This window comes from Mirounga leonina, unplaced genomic scaffold (assembly GCF_011800145.1).
Source record: "Mirounga leonina isolate KUSES-001 unplaced genomic scaffold, KU_Mleo_1.0 Mir_129, whole genome shotgun sequence".
Taxonomy (NCBI): Eukaryota; Metazoa; Chordata; class Mammalia; order Carnivora; family Phocidae; genus Mirounga; species Mirounga leonina.
In genome coordinates this window covers 22,352,777-22,372,052 of record NW_023270323.1, presented here as the reverse complement: position 1 = coordinate 22,372,052, position 19,276 = coordinate 22,352,777, and the positions used below count along the sequence as shown (strand labels likewise).

At 41.3% G+C, this 19,276-nt stretch overlaps 1 protein-coding gene across 1 annotated transcript; it reads left to right on the top strand.

The window, feature by feature from the left end:
- Positions 1–1,261: 1,261 nt before the first annotated feature.
- On the top strand, positions 1,262–18,385 carry EREG (epiregulin). The gene is made up of 5 exons (XM_035004801.1): positions 1,262–1,328; positions 14,161–14,247; positions 16,260–16,383; positions 17,000–17,149; positions 18,181–18,385. The coding sequence occupies exons 1-5, from the start codon at positions 1,280–1,282 to the stop codon at positions 18,260–18,262; spliced, it is 492 nt and encodes a 163-aa protein (XP_034860692.1). The 5' UTR covers positions 1,262–1,279; the 3' UTR covers positions 18,263–18,385.
- The last annotated feature ends 891 nt before the right edge of the window (positions 18,386–19,276 follow it).

Here is a 19,276-nt window from a genome sequence, read left to right as displayed (position 1 = left end):
GTTTTCATTACTGCTAAATTGACTCACTTCTTATGCCCCACAGGGAGTACAAGAAAAGGTAAGACAATTTATGTATTCATACAGATCTGAACATAAGGCTTACGAACAAGAAAAACAAAACAAAATAATAGAAAATGGTTTCATCACATATGAAGTGCCAGATCTAGAATTCTATGAGCCTAGGGGGCAGACAAACAATACAAGCTGTAAGAGGTCCGAGTGAAAAGAGATACCTGTGGGCTCAAGAAATCCAGGCCCTTCGGGAGTAACAGCAAACTGAGAAGGATTTCACTAGCGCCAGGAAAAAGCAGCCATTGCCCCATCCGCAAAGGCAGGAGAGCGGGAGTTAAGCAAAGACATAGAGTTTTCCAGCCTGGCTGAGGCCAGTGAGACCGTTTGTCTGGTGAACTAGTAGTGGGAGCCGAGGTTGAAAAGACTGGTTTGGTCCACATCTTGACAGGCCTCGTTTGAAAGGCAACGGGACGTCATGGAAAGATTCTGTACGGGGGCGAGAGCGGACTGCGGCAACATTCGGCGAAGCAAAAGCAGCAGGCTGATGGATGGCAAACAGGAGAGAGAAAAGCTAATTTAGGGCTTCTCCTCATGACTCCACTTTGAAGCCATAAATGCCTGCCCCGAGCTGGAAGCCGAGCTGCTGGGAAGGAAGGTGTAGACGGGAAAGACAAACTTCAAGTCCCTCCCGCGCACGGCTCTCCAAAAGCGCCTACTGGAATGCCAACCCTGGCTGGTGGACGGACGGATTCAAGTTAGGCCTGTCACCCAGAGCAACTAAAGCCACCCACTCCAGGGCAGGTGACCCCACAGAGCAAACCGATCCATCTGGTCCACGCTCGCCACCTCCTCCCGCAGAAATCGGAGAAGCAGATGGAAAAGTTTGGGGAGTAGTCCCCGGCTAACCAGAAGGGCACTTTTTCATTCCTCAAGCACTCTCAGGTGTTCAGAAAGGGAGGATGACATCCGGACAGTCTCCGGCCACTCCTCCCCCGCGGCCTATTACGAAACTCTGGGCTCTTTGTACCTCACCCCGCTACTATGTCCCGGGGCCGTGGCCCCTCCCCGGAGCTATAAAGGTCGCAGCGCCCGGCCGTGGAGCTCACTCGCCGGACACACCGGCTGTCAGAGGGACGCGGCCGTCGCGTGGCCCCTGCAGGCTCTGTCCGCCGCGCTCCAGCCGCCGCGCCGCAGCCCCGCGCGTTCCCGCCCCCGCCCCGCCGGTGCGCCCGCCGCCCGCCGCCCGCCGCCCGCCGCGGGAAGGAGGATGGAGCCGCGCCGCGCCGGCCGCGTCCCCGCACTGCTGCTGTGCCTGGGTAAGAGCTCGCCCGCCCCGCCCCGCCGCCCCCGGTCGCGACAGCCCGGAGCTTGCCCCCAGGCTGAGGGGGACCCCGTTTCAAACGACGACTCCGGTTCGGCGCGTGCGGGTGGCCCTCTAGCCGGGGATGGACTGCGGTGGGGTGGGGAAGGGGGCAAAGCGGGGTTACAAATGTCTTCATTGAAAAATGAACTATTGTTACGCAGCAGGAATTAATGCAGCTCCGTAATAGGCAAAATAAAAAGTTGGAGAGCCTTTGTTTCTTTCTTTTGGAGCTGCCAGTTCTAGAAATCCGGAGACCGGGGAAGCACTATTCACATTTCAGGTTTTGTTCTTTCTTGTTGCGGGGAGGGGGCGGGAGTAGAGACCAGAGCCGCGCAAGAGAGACCTTTCGGAAAGAAATGCTTTTCCTCCTGTCTCCACCGCAGTTTTCTCCGGCAAGTCTGGTTGAGTTTCCGGGGGCGCGGGCGCACGCGGGTGGCAGCTTTGCGGGAGCTCCGGGAGCCACAGAATTAAAACGTTGTCCTTGCCTGCCTGGAGCTGGAGGGGCCGGGGCGGGTCCTGGCGCTGCTCCCAGCCCCCAGCCCTTCATCACCTTGAGGCTTCCTTCCGATTTCCTCCCGAAAGCCCGCACCCGGGGAGGCTGGGCCGGCACTTTTCTCTTGCTGCTTATTGCTCCCCATCGCCTGTAATTGATGAGTGCATTTTAATGCCTGCCTTTCTATTTGAGATGATTTAGTTCTTGTGGACAGGAAAAGAAATCCTTCGTGAGCCTTCTGGTTTGAAAAAAGAGATACCGTTTCTGTCTAATTCCTCATATGTCAAGAGGAATTCGGCGGTCTATAGGAAAATTTTAATAAGGAAATAAAAGTTGCCAACCTCACATTCCTTCTGGGGATCAGTGGGGCAAATTCCCCTAACAAATTAACTCTACCTATGCAGGATGTGACAGTTAAATTATTATGTCGACACACCTTATCTCAGGGCTTGGAGACCTAATGACATGCATACTATGCATAGTTGGAACTTACACGCGTTTAGGAACAGAAGTAGAAACTGGATCTGTGGTTTCTGCCAAAACTGTGTTAAGGGTGACTTGCTAGAAGATTCTCAGTAAATAACGTGGCTTTGCTATCTTTGTTTTGAAGGCTCCGTGAAAAGAATACAATCGGAAAGGTGACAGTCTTCCTAGAGTTAGAAATTAACCTAGAGGTCAGAATGGCTCAGTGCTTTTTTTTTTTTTCTTTCTACCTGTAGGGTTGCATCTGAACAATGCCAGTGTCTGTTCTGGGCCACTCATTGAATATTCTAATTTGAGACAGCAAGAGCCTATGAATAACCTGGTTACTACCCACCTAGAGAGTGTGTTGTGTGTGTTTTTGTTGTCATGAAAGAGTTTAACTGCTTTATTGCATTACTTAATTATAGTTCACCTATTTCATCAGCCGCCAAGCCCATTTCCAAATGAGTTAGGTCAGTCTCTGTTTCCCCAGTTTGTTTAGATATTTCTCTGCCACTAGGAAAGTTCCTGTTTGAAGTTCTCTATCATATCTCTATACTCCAATCAGGTCTGCAAGTCCAATCGTTTTATTCCAAAGCACATGTAAAAAAGACAAGGCCACCTGGCATTTCTGAAATTGCCTCCCCACGCCAAACAAAAGATTACCTAGAAATACTTTCCCCAAATGTCTGTTCTTCAAAAGAAGATATTTATTTCAGATTTCAGCAAATATTTTGTTATGGCTTTTTTTGTGTGTAATTTATGTCTATTTATGACTGGAAAAAATGTAGATGCCTTCCGTTTCATCCTCGGTCTCAAATACATTGCAGATTTAAATTGCTACACATTCATATGATCACTTGGTTACTTTTAAATTTCATAAATATTGATATTGATGTTCTTGTTTTCTATAATGGGAAAGTATGACCCAAGTTGCCATAGAAAAGCAGGGCTAAACTGAGAAAGTTCACACCTGGATTTGCTGGCACTTTTAGTTTACTGAATTCTAAGTAAAAAGGATTGAGATTCCCCAAACTGGATAACACATTTATAAGTAATCTACAATTTTAGAACTGAAATACCGTTTCTAATCTTGTGATTGGTCCAGAGCAAAGACGAGAAATTTTCATCTTGAGTTCTGCAATCAATGTTTAGAAAGGCTCTCTATCTAAAAGCCAACATTTTCATTGATACCCAAATGGGCTTTTGATCATGTTCCTGAATACCATCTCCAAGACAGTTTAGTCCTACTTCATTGTACAATGACAGAGAACTGAGCAGAACAAACATTCTTTCCTGAGAATATGAGAAGCACAGGTCTCAATGAGACATTGGCTCAGCTCAGATCTTTTCTGTTGGCCCTGAGAGTTTATGAACTGCCTGAGTGTTGACACCACCTACCTGCCTTCCTCCATCATCTTACCATGTGAACAATTTGGGTAACTGAGGTGTGTGGTTCAGCACTGGGGCTCAAATCCAGGAGGTGGGAAAGAAATGAACAGTTACCAAATGCCTACTGTGAGCTAACCATGTCGTGTGTTAAGTGCTTTGTATGTATCATCTCATTTATTCCTTAAAATCACTGTATGAGGGGTGCCTGGGTGGCTTAGTCGTTTCTGCCTTCGGCTCAGGTCATGATCCTGGGGTCCTGGGATCGAGCCCCGCATCAGGCTCCCTGCTCAGCGGGGAGCCTGCTTCTCCCTCTCCTTCTGCCTGCCGCTCCCCCTGCTTGTGCTCTCTCTCTCTTTCTCTCTCTGTCAAATAAATAAAATCTTTAAAAAAATTATCACTGTATGATGTAGGTATGATTAGCTCTGTGACAAATGAAGAGACTAACCCTAAGTGAAGTCAAATACTTAGAGATAGTAAATGGCATGGTTGTTCTGGAATAATGTGTGAGGAGCCAAAGGGTCTTAGGATTATCAGAAACATAATAAAAATTACAGGTTCTAATGAAGAAGTTTCAGGGTAGTCTGGGGGCTGCCCCAAGGCTTTGAAACTGTTATGGGGACAAGCATATGTACAAGAATGGTATCTTTATGGTATCACTCAAAATCAGGCCCAGAAAGGACATGACTGTTTTCTTAAGCTGTGCTAAAACATGTTGGATTTTTACTTAACCTATATTCAGCATTTTTAATCAACACAGTTCCCAGGATATGACTTTTATTCCCAAGTAGTCATTACATCATTTGACTGAGGCCTTATTTCTGCATTTGCCTAGTTGTATATTAAGTAAATCAATCAAGGAGAAGGGTATCTATGTCTTTTTCTATTCCTTGTATCTTTTTATAGTATTGTGAATTTAATGTAGTATTAATAAGGGACTAAGTTGGAATCTACAGCACATTTTTTTAAAAGATTTTATTTATTTATTATTATTTTTAAAGATTTTATTTATTCATTTGAGACACAGAGATACAGAGAGAGAGAGAGAGAATGAGCAAGGGGAGAGGCAGAGGGAGGAGAAGCAGGCCCCCCACTGAGCCAGGATCTGGGACCCGGAGCTCGATCCCAGGACCCTGGGACCATGACCTGAGCCGAAGGCAGACGCTTAGCCATCTGAGCCACCCAGGTACCCCAAGATTTATTTATTTTAGAGAGAGAGAGAGAGCACAGCAGAGAGGGGCAGAGGAGAGGGAGAGAGGGTCCCAAGCAGACTTCCCACTAAGCCCGGAACCCACATGGGCTGGATCCCATGACCCTGAGATCACCCCCTGAGCTGAAACCAAGAGTCAGACGCCCAACCCACTGCACTACCCATGCACCCCTATAGCATATTTCTGTTAACAGTGAGAAAATAAACATGCTTCCTTGGTTAAAAAAAAAAAAAAAAAAGTACAATATTCACCTAGTTGCTTTGGAAAAATTGAATTTGAATGCCTTCTGTCCGTTTTTGCCCAAGAATCTTAGATTTCCTGGTTAATGATGGTTAAGAGATGCAAATGGCATGTAAGAAATCCTCTTCAAAGAGACTGTAGGTTAAGGTGTGGTTCCCACAACTGTCAGGCTTCACTCTGAATATAGGCCTATGCAAATGGTCTAAGTAATAGGGCTGTGACTGCTGCTGGGAACATTCCTTTGGAAGACAATGGGAAGACTCCCCAGAGCCCTAATAGGAGAGATCCTTAGGGAGGAGCACCCTGACAGCCATGGCCTTGGTATGGCAATTCTGGAACCTTTGAAAAATGAAGTAATGCCACTGATTCAATGTCCTCTGGCAATGCAGTTTATGGAAAGCTGGGTGTTTAGTTACAGGCCAAATAGAGATTTGGTGACATTCTAGGTTAAAGCCATGATTTCGTTAACATGGATACTATTTATAATAGTACTTTTTTTTAAAGATTTATTCATTCATTTCAGAGAGAGAGAGAGCAGGGGGATAGGGTGGGGTGGGAGGGTGGGGCAGAGGGAGAGGGAGAGAGAGAATCCCAAGCAGACTGCACTCAGAGCTGGTCCCAGGGCTTGTTCCCACGAGACCACCACCCCAGCCGAAACCAAGAGCCAGATGCTTAACCAGCTGAGCCACCCAGGCACCCCTATAATAGTATTTATGATACACAAGACGATTTGATAATTGTCCTGAAAAAAATGTTATCCCTTAATTTCTTAGGTCAAAAATCCTGAATTGTAAATTTGAGGCATGAAAGTGAGCTAAATACAAATCCTCCTGAAAATATCCTCAGGATAAGGGAGGGGGGAAGCCCCCCTCTCATATTTATATATAAACACACACATGTTTATATATGTCAGACTTTATAGTTTTGAGTCAAGAGACAGAGTGTAAAGAACACAGAGTCCATACCTCTGTTTCTTTATTTTATACTTTTAAGAAGATTTATTCCTCTTTGAGTCTCAGTTTTCTCATCCGTAAAATGAAGATCATAGCTAGGTTGTCAGGTTTTTGTATATAGATATGATAAATATGATGCTATTATAAAATCATAAAAAAGCACTTTTAAAATTAGAGGTATTATCATCATCATCAAGTACTTTCTTAGCCTCATTGGATCTTTATAATAACGCCCTTTTAGCTAGGAAATGTATTGTCATTCCCATTTTTCAAATGAGGAAACAGACTTACAAGGAAGTGAGTAACCCAGAGTTTAAGGTTCTGTGTTTGAATACACCGGGCCCCCTACTGTGCCCGAGCTGACACTTCACTTTCAGTGCAAGCTCTACTCATCCTTTAAGACTGAAGAGAAGTATGAAGCCTTCTCAGTTTCCTGCCTCCTCCTTTCCTGCACCATTCCAAAGTAAACCTGCAGCCTGTCTTGGTCTCCTTTGCAACGCTCGCATCCCTGGTCCTGCCCTCTTCACGTCCCACTGTGTGTGTCAGCCCTGTGTCTCCCGAATCCTGCCATGTTCCTCTTTGACCATCCATATTGTCATTGACTAAAACACTCTGTGTGATTGTTGGATGGATGATTCGAATGGTACTTTTTTCAGAGTCTTCACCACCATGGGTAGACTTGAAAGCTGTTTTTTGAAAATGTGCTTGAGAAGCAAACTATTTCGAGACTAAGCAGTAGTTGCTGAAAATTCAATTCTGTTTAATAATAAAGTTTAACATTTTTTCTTCCTTGTTTTTCCTATTTCTATCACTTGATATAGTTTGTATTTGCTGATGGTATGCCTAATAAAATTTAAGTATATCTGCACTGTACGTGTGTGAGAGAGAGAGAGAGAGAGAAAGTGCACAAGCAGTGATATGATTGGATGATGGATAGTCAGTAAGAGAAAGAGAAGTATTGTTTTAGAAATGAAAGGAGCCTTAGAGTAATCTAATCTAAATTCCATTCCCCCCTCCCCCCGGCCCCCCACCCCTGCCCCAGTCTACTGCACTCCTTAGGTCTGTTTTCAGAGATAAGGAAACTCAGCTGCAGGGAGGTGAAAGTATCACCTGAACTAGAAGTGGACTCCATACTTCATGGGTCTAGTGCAGGTTTTTTCGGCCTTAGCTCTATTTATATCACAGACTAGATAGCCATCTGAGCCCACATCTTTGTTGTGGGGCTCTCCTGTGCATTGCAGTGTGTTTAGTAGCAACTCCAGTCTCTACCTGCTAGATATCAGTAGCGCGGACCCAGTCGTGACAGACAAAAATGTCTCCAGACATCACCAAATGTCCCTGGTTGACAATATTACTCCAGGTTGAGAACCACTAGCTTCGTGTATTTTCCATTGCCATAACACATCGCCACTCATAATTCACAGTTTGAATCAGTGCTCAAGTTGCCAAGGCAAACAAAATTAATATTAATGGCAAGCTGGATGCAAATACAAAATAATGCTAGTGTTTAAAAAAAATCAAGTTAGCAATTTTTATTGCTGATTTTAGTGCCAGTTGCCCTGAATAAAGATGAGTCTTTATACTTCTTACAGTCATTGTGTTGCTAACCACTCCACACCTCCTTTTAAAACTCAGTGCTCTCGGGCGCCTGGGTGGCTCAGTTGGTTAAGCGACTGCCTTTGGCGCAGGTCATGATCCTGGAGTCCTGGGATCGAGTCCCGCATCGGGGTCCCTGCTCGGCAGGGAGTCTGCTTCTCCCTCTGACCCTCCCCCCTCTCATGCTCTCTCTATCTCATTCTCTCAAAATAAATAAATAAAATCTTTAAAAAATAAAATAAAAAAAATAAAACGCTGTGCTCTCTTGGATCCCACAACACTGAACTTCCTTTTTCCTTCAGTTTCCGTGGCCATTTCTATCCATTCCTCATCACTTTTTTCCCCAAGCTCTAGTATTGTCCATTCCATGCTATTTCCGTTGGAACATGTGAATGGCCCCTGTGCCTTTAATGGTCGTATTTCCACATATGACTTTCAAATGGACTCCAAAAGTGCGTTCTTATTTCTTATTCAAGAACTGTATCCGCAAACGCCTCCTAAATATAAACAGATCAAATAGGAACTACAAACTCAAATTCCTGTACTCATTATGTCTTTCCTTCCTGTCCACTAGCTGCCAATGCCGCCACAGAACCACTGTGTTGCCTGTGTCTTTTACTCTCTTTATGGCACCATCGTCCTTGGTATTTTCAGAAACTTGCCATCACCTATGAATTCTCTCCTTTCCTCTCCACCCACAAGTCTCTATTAACTCTACTGAGGACAGGAACTCTGTCTTTTGCATGAATTTTCCTTTCAGATTTTGTTCAATCTCTTACATATAGAAAAATCTCAATACTTACTGAACAGATACAATTTGAGACATGTGGTTACTAGAAGTAAGTCTAGGCTACGCTACTCCCCTTCTTTCCCATTTATGGAGTATAGCTAAGCCCTTTCCACCCTCCTATCATACTACAGAGGCAGATGTGTTTCTCACTGAAGCTGAAGTCTCCCACATTAACTAAAAAATATATTTTCACAAAATAAAATTTCTTAGTGCTTCCAAAGTGCTAGTTGCATTACACAGATTCTATGAATGAAAAATAATTAACTTTGAGGCTTTTAAAATTACCTTTTATTTACCCATGTTTTTCATGCTCACCTATTTAAGGCTATTTTTTTGCAAATTCATTTTTGGCAGTAGGCTTCCATAAAGAATGAATGATATGATCGTCAATATAGTTTTAAAAATACCATTAAGTATTCAAAGCTTCAGGCCACAATATGGCCATAATTAAAAGAAGGCAAATGGCGAACATTCCAGACTGTTGCTGTTTAGGAGATTTTTCTTTCAAAACAGTAATGTGATAGTAATTTAAATTTCTGAATTGGGTCAGTAGGGATGGGTGTGAGAAGCAAGATGGAAGGGAGTGAATGTAGAAAGGGTTGTAAAAAGACTCTCCCATGGAACATCTTGAAGAAAAAAATATTTTCGATAAAACATTTGAAATAATACTCTAGAGATGAATCTTTGGCTTTTAGGGAATGCGAATCCTGTATTTAGAGCTCTTCATCACAAAATTCCCAACACCCAGATTAATATAAATTGTACCCTTTCCACAAGAGTTGATATGCATTCTCTTATGAGAACACTTCCATTATGAATATGATGTGCATCTTTAAATCCATTTTTAGGTAAAATAAACTATATCCTCACATTTTAACTCACTGATTTCTTGATTGAATGGCTTTAAGTATGGTCTTGTATGCTGACTAAAATATATGAGCACATTGAAGTATGATTTAGGAATTACTACTAGAACTGAAGAGTATTATTTAATGTTTATGAATTAAAAAGCATGGCCTATTAAATCGTTTCTTGCCATTTGCCAAGGAAGACCCTATGGCTACCTTTTAAAACTCAAAATTAAAAGAAATACTTATTTGTAACATACCAACTTCTGGTTTCATCCAGTTTTATTTGAAATAGTTCTAGTTTTTTTTCACATTTATTATTTAATGAAGCTTAGTTACAAGGTTAACACTGAAAAACTGTAGAAAGAGGATGGTGGCTGGAAAAAAGCAAGGTTTATATTCTCTCTCTCACGCTGTCTCTCTGTAGTTCTCTGGAAAGTAGGCTGTCACTAAGAAACACTGACAGTAGTTCTTTTCAGGATCTGATGTGCCAAGGTGAAGCCAGATCTTTTCTAATAGTGGATTTTAATTTTAAATGAGAAGGCATTTGGAAATGTTGAAGGCATATTCACCCACAAGTCCTAACAAGCCAAGCCTACTCTGTTACAGACAAATCCTCAAATTATAGACTGCCATGGAAGAAGGTAGGAAACTAACAGTCCATGAGCAGGGGAGACATGTGACCACACCAAAAGCATGAACAAAGCGGATTTTGCTACCTGTTTGGGCTGGGCAAATACTATGATTCATTATGAGTTTATAGTTCTGGTCTAAATATTCTAAAAGTTTAAGATGGGAAAATAAGATGCATTCTTTTCATTCTGTAACCTATCTCATTTTACCTGGGCTCATTTTGATTTGCTTCATTGTTATTCACATTTGTTTATCCCTGAGAATTGCCAGTTGACTTTGCGGAATTGGCTCAGTCAGCCAATCCCCGAATCCCAGCCTCCTTCTAGATGAGCCCCTCCGTGTAGTTGTGAGGAAGCAAGGTCAGAGGGAACCATGTGAAATAAGGACATTTCCTACCTCTGGCCCTCCTCTTGACTGTTGGGCAAGCACTTCTTAGTGCCTCCGGGCCCATGGCATTTAGTGATACCCCCATTCGGATGAGGATCCTCAACCTCTCCCACGCACAGTGCCCCAATATTGTGTAAGGTTGTAGGCTTGGCCCTGACTCACAGAGTAGAGGTGATTTGTATCCTGTGAGTCACCTGCACCACTTCCTGCTGGCACATTTGAGATTTCACTGAAACACAATCTCTGGAAGGTGAAGGCAGAGGGATGAAGGGCTGTGCCTCAAATTCCTAAAACTCACTTGGAGATTTGGCAGAAATAATGGCCCCTAAAGGAATTTTGAGTTTTAAAGCGGTATTGAAACGGAGTCCCAAAAGCCCATTTTGAGTCTACAGATCATCTACCCCATACCATCTTGCACACAATTCCTCTATACTTTATTCATTTTTTTTTAAGATTTTATTTATTTATTTGTCAGAGAGAGAGAGCGTGGGCAAACAAGCAGGGGGAGCTGCAGGCAGAGGGAGAAGCAGACTCCCCGCAGAGCAGGGAGCCCGATGTGGGACTCGATCCCGGGACTCCAGGATCAGGACCTGAGCCGAAGGCAGTCACTTAACCAACTGAGGCACCCAGGCCTTGGGGTACTTTAGTTACCAACGTAGAGTTTGCCACCAGATAGGTTTTCTGACACATTGACACTATCCCAAGGTCTTCATATCATAGTGAATTGTTTTCTTAGCAGAGACCCATGGTCAAGGATCAAAAACTCAGAGATAGTATTTGCAATTGAATCATAGACCATCATTGTTCAAATAACACTAAATCATGGAAAAAAAACAAACCTGTAAGATTAAGGAAATATATGTATAGGACTTTAGCATCCATTCCTTCCCTCTATGATTTTAAAATAGTGAGTAGTGATTCTCAAGGGTGACAGGGTGGTGGATATCAGAATTCTCCATGGGTTGACTTTTTCAATATTTTGATCAGCTTCACCTACTGTTCTGCTTGAGTTTGCAAGGGCGTGGGGCAGCGATGAAGTTGACAGAAGCAAGCTTTAAAATCACTCTTTTAAAGCACTAGAGCTGTGCAGAGGGACAGGAGATTTAGCAACAGTTTTGCTATTTTATTGGCTGTGTGCGTCCATGACAGAACTGCAGCCTTTCATTTGAGAATATTTAAAATTATTTACAGTTTCATCTGTAGAAGACCCGGATGTTGAATTCATGCAGCGAGTCTCACAGAAACCATCCCTGAGCCATGGACTATGTCCAAGGGAGCGTCACAGGTTAGGAGAGCCCAGTTTTTGTGGAGGCACACCCTGCACTGAACATCCTTTAATTCACAAAGACAAATATTTCACCTGTGGCCTGACCAGGTGGAACCAGTGGAAAAACTAACAACTACTAAAAACCTTAAGAAAAAAAAAAGACTAAGGAGCAACACCCGAAAACAATTAGCTGAATTCTGTAATAGTCTCAGGTTGCTGTTGTAAACAGATCCAGACAGGAAAGGCTAGTCTTTGATTTCCACAAAAGACAGAGAAACGAGCCTCAAATGTATGTTTGCACGGTGGCCCGGGCTGTTGGGAGAATTTCTTGGGGGGAGAATTGGTAACGTTTTCGCCAAAGCCTCTCTCAGTTGAGGAAGCTTGGAGACATAGGAGTGTCAAGGATGTAAAAACACACATCTAGAGCTCCAGTTTGTGTTGAGTGGACTGTGTACACTGAAGGGTTTAATTCTTTGATAGGAAAAGTTCATGGCAGAATTAAATTGAGAAGTAGAACAAAATTGGCTTGTGGAGAGCCCACTCTCCACAAAAAGCTACGTAGACAAAGTTATCTTTTTCTATCTCTGTTTGAATGACAATGAAATCCAAACTTTAGCCATTTTTTGTTGTCACTTAAGAAAGATGATTTATGTTTCCTTTAAGACCAATGGAAGCAGCATTTATATTGTAGGAGAAGTATGGGGTGGGAAGGAGATAGTTCTAAATTTTCCAAACAGTATTGTCAAATCATTGAAGGATTATGAGTCTTGCTGAACAAAGATAGATTCCTAACTCTTATTTTTAAGGTCGCTAACTATATACTCAGTCTTGGACATTTAATTTAACTGCACTGAGGTTGTTTGGGGCTAATAACTACTTAATAGGATTGTTCTAAGGGTCAAGTTTGAAACATTACGAAATTATAAGCTATGATCCTGATGTGTAATTTCATTTTTAGCACCTCAATAATATGCAATATGCTTAACATATACACGTCTCCTCTGATTGAGAAAAAGTAAAATAAAATCCTTTCTTACATGGATTAAATCGTTCTTTAAAATACCCAATTACAAAGAGATTTGTAATCTTGTTATAGACCAGTAGAGGGCACTACCCACATATGGTGCTAAAACTAGAGGCCGGATCAAGAGTATCATGGAATATTTGTGGGAGTCTCTGGTGTGCTAGGCATTTTGGAAAAATATCATTTCATTTAATTCACCCCCAAACTCTGTGAAGTAGAGGAAACTGAGATCCAGAGAAGCTAATTAATTTTTCCAAAATCACATAACTCAAGCTTTCTCCTGGGATTGCCTTTCCATCATACTTTGTTGTCTCCCTATGGGATTAAAGGCCCTGCTTCAATTATATTTGCCCTGGTTTGTCTGGATGATGGTCACTATCTTCTAGTGTTATTACCTGTTTCCAAGTTCTATAATGTGGCCCATTAACAACATTGCTATGCACTCTTGGGAAAGTTACTTAAACTCTCTGTCTCAGTTTTCTCTCATGTCTAGCGGGGATAACAGTAGTATCTTCTTCAAAGAGTCACCGAGTGAATGAAATAAGATAATATAGATAAAGAGGATAAGAACCACGCCTGCATACAGTCCACGTTCAAGAAGTGTTAGCTGCTGCCAATTATTGCAACTAATGGTCTCACCGCCATTCGTATTGACTATATAACAGTTACTCATATCAACTAGAAAGAAGGGTGAAGTGCAAACGCCCAACTCCTAAACAGAAGCAGCTAAATCCTCTTCAGGTGCAATTAAAAGGATTCTTCTTATGCTTTCTATGCAATTCAGAAACTACTTGGGTCATTCTGGAGCCTGTTTTCCAACATTTGTCTTTCAGGTGGCAAACACACAATAAAAAACCTCAGACTTTTATTGGACTGACAGAAACTGGCTTCTGGGGCTCCATGGTTCATGTAGGATGGACGTTCATTCCCATATTAGATATGTTCTGATTTTCCTTAGATTACATTTTATTAATTAAAATCTACTTTTGCACATAATACAATGCAAAGAATAATGTAGGCACTTAAATCAACAAGGAACATATCTAAGGTTGAGAGTCTTGTTTTGTTGTCACCGGCAATAGAACCTGAGTTTTACTGAAGTCTTCTTTCGTGATGGGTTCTACCTTGGAGCATTGCTCCGAACACACTGTGGAGCAAAATAAGGAAAATCCTACAATTTCGATTGCTAAGCTTCTTAGGAAGTCAAACTTCACTATCAGGTCTTTGACATTTAGAGCTGGTCAGACCTGTAACCAGGAATGTCATGCCAAGGTTTTCACCCTTGGACAGGGAGCCGGGGGCTCATTTATTTTCAATTATGTGCCTGTTTTCACGAATTAGTTTCTCTTATGGTTTCGATGGATCGAATTTGAATTCTTGAAGTAATTAAAACAACCCTACAGTACTGTGATTATGTGGAAATCTGATCAAGGTTTCTTTCCTAGAAGCACTGTTTATGTATTTGTTTCCTCCCCACCCCCGCCATAAATAGGTCTCCATCTCCTCCAAGCAGTTCTGGGCACCACTGTGATTCCTTCCTGCATCCCGGGAGAATCCGAAGATAACTGCACAGCATTAGGTAAGCCCAGCTTTGCCAGCATGGCACCAGAGCATCACGTGTTCATAACAGGAATGTACTCAAAGAGGACAGATATGTGACAGTGTAGAGGAAAGGGGGGCGAGCGCTGCTATGTTAGAATCATTTCTTAAACACCCTTACGAACTAGTGGTCTGAAAAAATTATATAAAAGGATAACTGGTGGGAGAGGGATGAGGCATCTAGTTATATAGAAAGATTGGATCTTAAAGCGATAGGAAACAATGAAAATCAGATTCTGATTTCATTTGGCTTTGCTGGGAAACCGTTGTTAGAGGTTGGATCCCAGGCAAAACAGGAAAATTTAAACTTTGTACACAGTAGATAATCAATATATTTTGTTATTTTTTGTAAAAGGAATAAATGATGTCCTTTCTTTCTGGTTACAATGTTCGTTCAGAAAATATTTATGGAATACTTAATACCTGTCAAATGCCGTGCGTAGGCATGGAATACAAAGAGAAGTAATGCACTGTTTCCCTCAGGGACCCCTGAGGACTCTGGATGTGGTTCAGGAGAGATCTGCTTTAGATTCAGTCTGAGTATTGAGTCAAGGGTTATCCTGAGGAACTAGCGTATTTCCAAAACGATTTCACCTTCTCTCTTGTCCTCCTTTCTGTTATGACTCCACTATTTAGGGTTTTCTTTTTGAGTTTTATTTAAATCCCAGTTAGTTAACATACAATGTAATATTAATTTCAGGTGTACAATATAGTGATTCAACACTTCATACATCACCCAGTGCTCATCACAAGTGCACTCCTCAATCCCCATCATCTACTTCACCCATCCTCCTGCCATCTCCCCTCTGGTAACCATCAATTTGTTCTCTATAGTTATGAGTCTGTCTTGGTTTGCCTCTTTCTCTCTCTCTCTGTTTTTTCCCTTTGCTTATTTGTTTTGTTTCTTAAATTCCACATATGAGTGAAGTCATATGGTATTTGTCTTTCTTTGGCTTATTTCATTTAGCATAATACTCTCTAGCTCCATCCACATCATTGCAAATGGCAAGATTTCATTCCATTATATACATACATATGTATATGTATGTATATACCACTTCTTTATCCATTCATCAGTTGGTGGATACTTGGTCTGTTTCCATAGTTTGGCTATTATAGATAATGCTGCTATAAACATCAGGGTGTATGTAACCCCTCAAATTAGTATTTTTGTTCTCTTGTCCTCCTTCATCATTGGGCTCTCTAGAAGTTTGATCTGCCTCTCACCTTTTGTTGTTGTTGTTGTTGTTGTTGTTTTGTTTGTTTGTTGGAGCAGAAGTATTATAATCAAGATACTATTGTTCGATTATTTCATAAGTATCCTTCACATTTTGGTAACTAAATCATCCTAAAGTGAATTTTATATAAGTTGCAACACTATTTCTAATGAGGCTCCTATTTCATTGTTGTATTTGTCTAACCCAGGCATCTGTAAGTCAAGATTTGTCTAGTTTAGTTCTCATGGTTACAGATGTTGGGAAGGCTTTGATTGATTTCTTTGACGGTAGCCTCAAAAATTTGGGAATGTGCGCCAGAACATGCCTTCCTGGCTTAAAACCCATTGTAGAATTTTGCTCTCTTGAATTAATTAATGGATTCAGTTTGCAATTCCTTTGGGATAATGAACTGCAGAGTTATTTTGAGATTTGAAAAAAATCAGGCAAACTTAGGGTAAGTGAATAACTGTGGAGGATAATGATTTTTGTGTCTTAACCTTGACTTTTCTATCCTTCAAGATTCTCATTTGTGAATTAAATCCCCAGGTCTCATTTTGTTTGTTTAGTCTGTTGGACATTTTCCTTAGGGGGTCAAATGTTTGTTTATTGGTATAGAGAATATGATAACTAGAGGGACTTCCTAGTTCTAAAAATTCTCCTCGACTGATTGGCACCTGACCTGCTTTGCTACAGTAGCTCAGTGTTTATTATAGGAAAGGGTAATTAATCTTTAAAGAAAGCAGCAGAATATATCCAACTTTCATTCCCTTCACAGTTCAGAGAGAAGACAATCCACGTGTGGCTCAAGTGTCAATAACCAAGTGTAGCTCTGACATGAACGGCTACTGTTTGCATGGACAGTGCATCTACCTGGTGGACATGAGTCAAAATTACTGCAGGTAATATGCCAGAAACAAACAAAACCCAGTGGTTTGTTTTTTTTTTTAACTTATATTCTCTATTTTTTTTATTTTTTGAAGTTGACCTATATTTCCATGGGCTATAGTTTATACATACTATTACCACGCAGTTATACATGCTATCAGGAACTCTACTAGGTGAGTTTTTCAGAGTTAGGGAACAAACAGTAGCTCTCAAGTCATACAGATACTTCAGGGGTGCAGAGTGGGGAGGGCGTCAATGCTTCCTTCTCATACTTGCCATGATGGTGGTTCCACTGGGCCTCTACATCAGCCCGTTTTATGAGTTAATTGCATTGATTTTGACAAAAAGCACCTCAAACCTACAAAACTTAAAAACAGCATTGGAGATTGTCAGCCACCCCGGCAGCTGAGCCAGCCTGTCCCTTTACCACCAGGGTTGAGCTGAGAGCTGAGAACTCTCTTTACCAATGTTGGCCCTGCTCTAACGTCAGTCTTCGAATGCCTCTTTACAACTTTTGGCAAACCTTGTTGATTTCTTGCATTACAGTGTGAGATGAGTTCTTAAGCAACTAATTCATAATAATAATTTCTTTTTTGAAGTAACTGATCTTTTTCTCGTATTTTCCTTTAGGTGTGAAGTGGGGTACACTGGTGTCCGATGCGAGCACTTCTTTTTAACCGTCCAACAGCCCTTGAGCAAAGAATATGTGGCCTTGACTGTGATTCTCATTATCTTGTTTCTTGTCATAGTTGCTGGTTCCATATACTACTTCTGCAGTTGGTAAGCCAGTGTTTTTTAACCCCGCTTCTATAAATTATTTTTATACAATACAGACTTATAAACTGGGTAGAACTATGGACCAAGTATTATTTCGAGGGATAAGATGGATTCTCAATGATGGTATTTACAAAGAAGTTTCAGTGGCGGGACATATAGATTTGACTCTACTATTAACTCTTCTATTTCTTTCTTTCTTTCTTTCTTTCTTTCTTTCTTTCTTTCTTTCTTTCTTTCTTTCTTTCTTTCTTTCTTTCTTTTTTTTTGAGATAGAGAGCAGCAGAGCACGAGAGAGTGAGAAGGAGATCATGAGTGGGGGGCAGGGGCAGAGGGAGAAGGAGAAGCAGACTCCCCGCTGAGCCAGGAGCCCGATGTGGGACTCGATCCCAGGATCCTGGGATCATGACCTGAGCTGAAGACAGACTCTTAACTGACTGAGCCACCCAGGTGCCCCAGAAATACTGCTTTTTCAGTAGGAAAGAAAGAAGAAAGAAAAGAGAGAGAGAGAGAGAAAGAAAGAAAGAAAGAAAGAAAGAAAGAAAGAAAGAAAGAAAGAAAGAAAGAAAAGAAAAGAAAGAAAGAAAAAAAAAGAAGGAGGAAGGGAGAGAGAAAGAAAGAAAGAAGAAAGAAAAAGAAAGGAAGGAAGGAAGGAAGAAGAGAGTGGGAAAATTGAGAGAGAAGGGAAGCAAAGGAAAGAAAAATGAGAGAGAAAGAGAGAGAATGAAACACCCAGGCTTAAATTTGGTCATATGTTCTCCTGGAACTTTATAATTTTCATGACATGTTAAAAAGTCTCGGAGAAGTCCTTTAGCTGTGTTTCTCCATTCCCTCCCCAAATTGTTTGACCACAGAACACTACCCCTTTCTCCTTCCTTTTTTTCTCTGGTCCAGCCTAAACCTGTTGACCTTTGTCATTTTGGAAACACTATGCTAATGTACCTTTTGAGTCTGTATGTTGGTTTATTTTGTTAGCATACTTTGTTCTTATTACTATTAACTACAGTGCTAACAGTTTCATTTCTGAATATTTCTAGGTACAGAAATCAAAAAAGTAAAGAGCCCAAGAAGGAATACGAAAGGGTGACGTCAGGGGATCCAGCATTGCCACAAGTCTGAATGAGGCCATCAAGCTACCAGCAGGGATGGTTATGCACGCCTGGTTATGTTAATATTCCTATTTTATTAATAATATTTATGTTGGATCACGTGATAAGTCGACAATGGCGCACTTTTAATATATTTGGACAAGTTTTTTTATTTTTGTTTTATTTTTGACAGACTATTTGCTAATGTATAATGTATAAGAAATATATAATATAGAAAAAAAGTCAATATTTTTCTAAGAAATAATTTCCTGGACTAAATGCTTTAGCTCCAAAGCTTAGTTGCCGGCTACGCCATGTTTAGGAGTGAAGGACGTCCAGTTTGTTGCTCAGGAAGTGTCACAAATGACAGATTTCTGTTAAGCCTAAATATATGGTCAAATCAACTCAAATAAGTGTATTTTCCTACTCCAATTAGCAATAACTGGTTTGACTATATTGTAGTTTGATGTATGACTTGGCACGATGGTGTTACATATCAAAACACTAATGTGATGGGAATTGGGGAGAAGCAAATTTGGATCCTGTGCTAAACGCTACACACTGGGACCAACCTAAACCGGGGAGGACTGTGTCCCCCTACCCCATCCTCCACTGTGGCTCCATGTTTAGTGGCCTGGAAGGAAGATGGGCAGTTCCTTACTCTACCCACAATTCCTGCAGATACGAGTCACCCATCTGCAACTTCTCCTTGCATTAAATGAATTGACAACTTCATTTTATACCATCTTTCATGTAAATAGTAGGCATTTTATAGCTTCGTGATGTTTCTTTTCTTTTCAGTACAACATTTATGTGAGATAACTGTCACTCATGAGACAAGTAAAAAAAATCCACACTAGGAGCCCGAATTTGGGCTTCTTTTCAAGGGTATTTCTTTTCATAGGGACTTTGATTAAGAATCCTAAGATTAAGTCGCAGTCCAAAATTTGAGGGACTAATCACCATTTAAAAAATAAGACAGTAATTCTTTTTTTTTTCTTTTTTTTCTTCTTTTTTTTCCATTTTTTAAAAAATTTTATTCTTA